Genomic DNA, 7,450 nt, shown 5'->3' on the forward strand with positions numbered 1-7,450 from the left:
AACCAAACGCCAAAATCTATACAGATGGAATATATCCCAAATTGGGGTGCATAGCAAGGTGGAGGTCAACCACCGACCAATTCAACAAAGAAACAACAAAGAGCCAGCACCAATGTGCACTAAGGCATCAAATATTCCAAACTGCATTATAAAAATTTTTTTGAGATTTTTGGCAAAAAATTGCAATTTCTTGAGCTGCTTCGCCACGTCACGGCAAATCTCATTTGAAGCAGTCCTACACTAAAATATTTTTATAAAATGTGCCATGCGGCCTCACATATAAATAGCAGAACTGCTCTCAGCAGCACTCACCTGGTCTATTGCAGTCCCGTACCCATGACTGAGTCATGGCTGTGGGCGGGACAGGTCCAAGCAAATGCTGCATGAAGTATATATATAGCCTGTGGACAAAGCCTGATGACCCAATGTGAACAGTCACCAAACGCCAAAATCTATACAGATGGAATATATCCCAAATTGGGGTGCATAGCAAGGTGGAGGTCAACCACCGACCAATTCAACAAAGAAACAACAAAGAGCCAGCACCAATGTGCACTAAGGCATCAAATATTCCAAACTGCATTATAAAAATTTTTTTTGAGATTTTTGGCAAAAAATTGCAATTTCTTGAGCTGCTTCGCCACGTCACGGCAAATCTCATTTGAAGCAGTCCTACACTAAAATATTTTTATAAAACTTTGGTGACTGTTCACATTGGGTCATCAGGCTTTGTCCACAGGCTATATATATACTTCATGCAGCATTTGCTTGGACCTGTCCCGCCCACAGCCATGACTCAGTCATGGGTACGGGACTGCAATAGACCAGGTGAGTGCTGCTGAGAGCAGTTCTGCTATTTATATGTGAGGCCGCATGGCACATTTTATAAAAATATTTTAGTGTAGGACTGCTTCAAATGAGATTTGCCGTGACGTGGCGAAGCAGCTCAAGAAATTGCAATTTTTTGCCAAAAATCTCAAAAAAATTTTTAGAATGCAGTTTGGAATATTTGATGCCTTAGTGCACATTGGTGCTGGCTCTTTGTTGTTTCTTTGTTGAATTGGTCGGTGGTTGACCTCCACCTTGCTATGCACCCCAATTTGGGATATATTCCATCTGTATAGATTTTGGCGTTTGGTGACTGTTCACATTGGGTCATCAGGCTTTGTCCACAGGCTATATATATACTTCATGCAGCATTTGCTTGGACCTGTCCCGCCCACAGCCATGACTCAGTCATGGGTACGGGACTGCAATAGACCAGGTGAGTGCTGCTGAGAGCAGTTCTGCTATTTATATGTGAGGCCGCATGGCACATTTTATAAAAATATTTTAGTGTAGGACTGCTTCAAATGAGATTTGCCGTGACGTGGCGAAGCAGCTCAAGAAATTGCAATTTTTTGCCAAAAATCTCAAAAAAATTTTTATAATGCAGTTTGGAATATTTGATGCCTTAGTGCACATTGGTGCTGGCTCTTTGTTGTTTCTTTGTTGAATTGGTCGGTGGTTGACCTCCACCTTGCTATGCACCCCAATTTGGGATATATTCCATCTGTATAGATTTTGGCGTTTGGTGACTGTTCACATTGGGTCATCAGGCTTTGTCCACAGGCTATATATATACTTCATGCAGCATTTGCTTGGACCTGTCCCGCCCACAGCCATGACTCAGTCATGGGTACGGGACTGCAATAGACCAGGTGAGTGCTGCTGAGAGCAGTTCTGCTATTTATATGTGAGGCCGCATGGCACATTTTATAAAAATATTTTAGTGTAGGACTGCTTCAAATGAGATTTGCCGTGACGTGGCGAAGCAGCTCAAGAAATTGCAATTTTTTGCCAAAAATCTCAAAAAAATTTTTATAATGCAGTTTGGAATATTTGATGCCTTAGTGCACATTGGTGCTGGCTCTTTGTTGTTTCTTTGTTGAATTGGTCGGTGGTTGACCTCCACCTTGCTATGCACCCCAATTTGGGATATATTCCATCTGTATAGATTTTGGCGTTTGGTGACTGTTCACATTGGGTCATCAGGCTTTGTCCACAGGCTATATATATACTTCATGCAGCATTTGCTTGGACCTGTCCCGCCCACAGCCATGACTCAGTCATGGGTACGGGACTGCAATAGACCAGGTGAGTGCTGCTGAGAGCAGTTCTGCTATTTATATGTGAGGCCGCATGGCACATTTTATAAAAATATTTTAGTGTAGGACTGCTTCAAATGAGATTTGCCGTGACGTGGCGAAGCAGCTCAAGAAATTGCAATTTTTTGCCAAAAATCTCAAAAAAAATTTTATAATGCAGTTTGGAATATTTGATGCCTTAGTGCACATTGGTGCTGGCTCTTTGTTGTTTCTTTGTTGAATTGGTCGGTGGTTGACCTCCACCTTGCTATGCACCCCAATTTGGGATATATTCCATCTGTATAGATTTTGGCGTTTGGTGACTGTTCACATTGGGTCATCAGGCTTTGTCCACAGGCTATATATATACTTCATGCAGCATTTGCTTGGACCTGTCCCGCCCACAGCCATGACTCAGTCATAGGTACGGGACTGCAATAGACCAGGTGAGTGCTGCTGAGAGCAGTTCTGCTATTTATATGTGAGGCCGCATGGCACATTTTATAAAAATATTTTAGTGTAGGACTGCTTCAAATGAGATTTGCCGTGACGTGGCGAAGCAGCTCAAGAAATTGCAATTTTTTGCCAAAAATCTCAAAAAATTTTTTATAATGCAGTTTGGAATATTTGATGCCTTAGTGCACATTGGTGCTGGCTCTTTGTTGTTTCTTTGTTGAATTGGTCGGTGGTTGACCTCCACCTTGCTATGCACCCCAATTTGGGATATATTCCATCTGTATAGATTTTGGCGTTTGGTGACTGTTCACATTGGGTCATCAGGCTTTGTCCACAGGCTATATATATACTTCATGCAGCATTTGCTTGGACCTGTCCCGCCCACAGCCATGACTCAGTCATGGGTACGGGACTGCAATAGACCAGGTGAGTGCTGCTGAGAGCAGTTCTGCTATTTATATGTGAGGCCGCATGGCACATTTTATAAAAATATTTTAGTGTAGGACTGCTTCAAATGAGATTTGCCGTGACGTGGCGAAGCAGCTCAAGAAATTGCAATTTTTTGCCAAAAATCTCAAAAAAAATTTTATAATGCAGTTTGGAATATTTGATGCCTTAGTGCACATTGGTGCTGGCTCTTTGTTGTTTCTATGTTTTATTATAAGTCTGAAAACATCCTCTAAGACTTGCCCTTTACCATGATAGCTCGGCAGAAAAATGCAGTCCCCTCAGGCAATACAAGGGTTTCACATTCTATCTAAAATCATCATATTAAAACACTTGACCTTTTCATCGTGAACCTTTAGGGGGTTTAGAATCACCTTATTGCATTACATGATATACTTTTATGAAGACATCAGTAAATCTATCTACCAGATTCAGGAGTCCGCCATAGAAGGTTCATTTAACAAATACTTCACTAATCAAAAGCTAACCAAAAGTATCGCATATAATACTGGAAAAATCAAAAGTTGGTGAAGTTGGTGTTCAAAGATGATTTAACAAGGAAATATTTCCCCGTACAGGTAGATATGTCACGTCATATAAAGTAAGCACTTACCCAGTTCACCATATTCTCCAATGAAACGTCTGGTTAGGAATCGGACTGTCAGTGCTGAAAAGAAACAATATCCCAAGTTACTACAGTATTAGGAGCCAACACTGACAGCCTGATCTTCTATAACATAGGACTAGTAGCCCTTGTTCTGTTTGTGTCATCAGTGGTATATTACACAGGAAAGAAAATACAGTGGAGCCTTGGATTTCGAGCATAATTGGTTCCGGGAGTGTGCTCTTAAACTAAGTTACACTTATACTCTTGATAGATATGCTAAATAGTATATGTGGACTGTACAATGGTATACCTAGTACAGTATACAGTACATATGGACAGAAAGTTACCTCCAGAGCGGGTCAGAGTGTGGTGAAAGGACAGAACCGGAAGTGTGCACGGTGAGGATTTGCTCTTATTGCAAATCATTGCTCTTAAACCAAGTTACAGTTTTTTAAAAAGCTTTGCTTGTCTTGCAAAATGCTCTCAAACCAAGTTACTCTTGATTCAAGGTTCCACTGTGCATATTTTACCATAAACTGATGCATTACTTTTTTCAAAACAATCGACTACTAGGTAAAACAGATGGAAAGAATGTCATTTAATAACTGGACACACAAAAAACGAATAGAACAAAGCAATGATTTGTGAAGTTAGAATGTGAGAATCCATCCTTTACAAGTTATTCTACTGTCCCTGAATCTATTGAGTCCTTATTCAGCCACAGAGGTACACTGAGAACTTTGGTGGCAAAATATTCTACATGATCTTACAGATCTAAAGCGGTTATTCCCATCTTAAAGTGATGGCATAGTATGATCAATTGGTGTCAGACAATGGCAATGTATTGACACAGCATCGATTTCGCCCTACCTGAAGTTCCCCATACAGTAGGGGGCTGGGACGTCACTGATCAGGGAAAACAATGAAGGGCACACCGACCTAAACCACTGTTGTGGCCCCTTTATTCACAGGATTGGAGCGGTTCCACAGGTCAGATACCAACCATACCCTATTATGAGGCTGACATCACTTAAAATTTGGGAACAGTCATATAAAATGGATCATTTGTTTAGCTTCACTTACATTTCACTGTTTTGCAATCCATTTCCTTCAGCAGGCGGTAGGATTTATCAAGTCTACCTTCTAAGTTTGATTAAAAATAATGATTTGTTTGGGGAAGGGGGGGGGGAGAGGTCCAAATGTAGCCGCATCCATATCAATTTTTTTTTATGTCACAACGGATGGTACTAGCTGTCATATAGCATTATGATCACCAAGCTTTTATTGCAGAATTGGTGAGCTGGATGACATAATGCAACATGGGGCATTTCAGATCTGGATCTGTGAAGAATCAGGTGCAATAAACTGGTGCACTGGATAAATGTGAGCGATCCCATAGCAAAGTATGATCCGCTGTCACATCAGTCTCTGTGCGTTTCACTGCCAGGTATATATCAGTCCCTGCGCGTTTCACTGCCAGGTATATATCAGTCCCTGCGCGTTTCCCTGCCATATATATTTCAGTTCCTGCGTGCTTCACTGCCAGGTATATATCAGTCTCTGCGCGTTTCACTGCCAGGTATATATCAGTCCCTGAGCGTTTCACTGCCATATATATTTCAGTTCCTGCGCGTTTCACTGCCAGGTATATATCAGTCTCTGCGCGTTTCACTGCCAGGTATATTTCAGTCCCTGCGTGTTTCCCTGCCATATATATTTCAGTTCCTGCGCGTTTCACTGCCAGGTATATATCAGTCCCTGCGCGTTTCACTGCCAGGTATATATCAGTCCCTGCGCATTTCACTGCCAGGTATATATCAGTCCCTACGTGTTTAACTGCCAGGTATATATCAGTCCCTGTGCGTTTCACTGCCAGGTATATATCAGTCCTGCGCGTTTCACTGCCAGGTATATATCAGTCCCTGCGCGTTTCACTGCCACGTATATATCAGTCCCTGCGCGTTTCCCTGCCATATATATTTCAGTTCCTGCGCGTTTCACTGCCAGGTATATCTCAGTCCCTGCGCGTTTCACTGCCATATATATATATATATATCAGTCACTGCGCGTTTCACTGCCAGGTATATATCAGTCCCTGCGCGTTTCACTGCCAGGTATATATCAGTCCCTGCGCATTTCACTGCCAGGTATATATCAGTCCCTGCGTGTTTAACTGCCAGGTATATATCAGTCCCTGCGCGTTTCACTGCCAGGTATATATCAGTCCCTGCGCGTTTCACTGCCAGGTATATATCAGTCCTGCGCGTTTCACTGCCAGGTATATATCAGTTCCTGCGCGTTTCACTGCCAAGTATATATCAGTCCCTGCGCGTTTCCCTGCCATATATATTTCAGTTCCTGCGCGTTTCACTGCCAGGTATATCTCAGTCCCTGCGCGTTTCACTGCCATATATATATATATATATATATATCAGTCCCTGCGTGTTTCACTGCCAGGTATATATCAGTCCCTGCGTGTTTCACTGCCAGGTATATATCAGTCCCTGCGTGTTTCACTGCCAGGTATATATCAGTCTCTGCGCGTTTCACTGCCAGGTATATATCAGTCTCTGCGCGTTTCACTGCCAGGTATATATTAGTCTCTGCGTGTTTCACTGCCAGGTATATATCAGTCTCTGCGCGTTTCACTGCCAGGTATATATTAGTCTCTGCGTGTTTCACTGCCAGGTATATATCAGTCCCTGCGCGTTTAACTACGAGGTATATATCAGTCCCTGTGCGTTTAACTGCCAGGTATATATCAGCCCCTGTGCGTTTAACTGCCAGGTATATAGAATATAAACACTTTGGCTTTGTGGTGACATTGAATCTATTTGATCACCTCCTAATATTAATCACTTGTGTGGAAATAACAGGAAAATAACTTTGTATTGTTTACAAAACAAAAAAAATAAGTGCGATGATCTATAAACTACACAGAGGTCATGTCAGGAGCGACAGCAGAGGAAGAACTGTACAATTATTATTACAGCCATTTATTCCATTATTTACATGTGAAATGAAGCATACATAATAAACCAAGTGCAATCACACATCCTATGAGAAGTGCAGAGACCCGGACCCCAGAGATGTGACTGTCGACATGCTGGGACTAGTAGTCCCTCCATAGGTGGCTCAGCACGGGTACAGCCACTCACCTGATTTTCCGACTCCGTCTGCACCAAGCACTAAGATATTTGCTTCCATCTTTAGCGCGGTGGGTCCAGTCATGTCTGCCGGGGGCACACAGGGCTGGTGTTCGGGGCTCAGGCTCACAGATCTCCGGAGAGGGATTTTTAGAACCATTTGCAGATTGTCCGGCAGTGATTGCGGCAGCAGCTGCCTCCTCCGCCGGCGACCGCTCAGTGTGAGCCCGGCCCGGAGCGCAGCGCAGGCATTTCACTGGGTCCTACCATCTAGCGCCAGACATGGGGGGGATTATAGGGGAACACTGACGTCACACGGGGTGTATCTTGTAAGGCAGTGAAGTCGGTGCTCTACTGTAACATAGAAAAGGAACGAGAATAGTCATTGTGGTTTATATGAGAGTGTACCGTCTCGGTATTTTGGTACATCCCAATATTTAGTATTCTTCTGGCTGCTGGAACACTACTGTGACGAACTGAGCTCAGTATGTGAGGTGCAGAGCATGTGAGGTACAGAGCAGAGCAAGTGAGGTACAGAGCAGAGTATGTGAGGTACAGAGCAGAGCATGGTACAGGGCAGAGCAAGTGAGGTACAGAGCAGAGCATGTGAGGTACAGGGCAGAGCATGTGAGGTACAGGGCAGAGCAAGTGAGGTACAGAGCAGAGCA

The 7,450-nt window shown here is 43.2% G+C and overlaps 1 protein-coding gene across 1 annotated transcript in view; it reads right to left on the reverse strand.

Annotated features, from left to right (window-relative positions):
* LOC142301786 (ras-related and estrogen-regulated growth inhibitor-like protein) overlaps window positions 1–7,038 on the reverse strand; it is a 29,800-nt gene extending 22,762 nt beyond the window's left edge. Inside the window, exons 1-2 of the mRNA XM_075342806.1 lie at window positions 6,795–7,038; window positions 3,643–3,696 (exon numbers count right to left, since the gene is read on the reverse strand). Coding sequence (XP_075198921.1) covers window positions 3,643–3,696; window positions 6,795–6,942 — 202 coding nt within the window. The 5' untranslated portion in view covers window positions 6,943–7,038. The remainder of the gene's footprint in view (window positions 1–3,642; window positions 3,697–6,794) is intronic.
* Between the last annotated feature and the right edge of the window lie 412 nt (window positions 7,039–7,450).

This window comes from Anomaloglossus baeobatrachus, chromosome 4 (assembly GCF_048569485.1).
Source record: "Anomaloglossus baeobatrachus isolate aAnoBae1 chromosome 4, aAnoBae1.hap1, whole genome shotgun sequence".
In the NCBI taxonomy this organism is placed as follows: Eukaryota; Metazoa; Chordata; class Amphibia; order Anura; family Aromobatidae; genus Anomaloglossus; species Anomaloglossus baeobatrachus.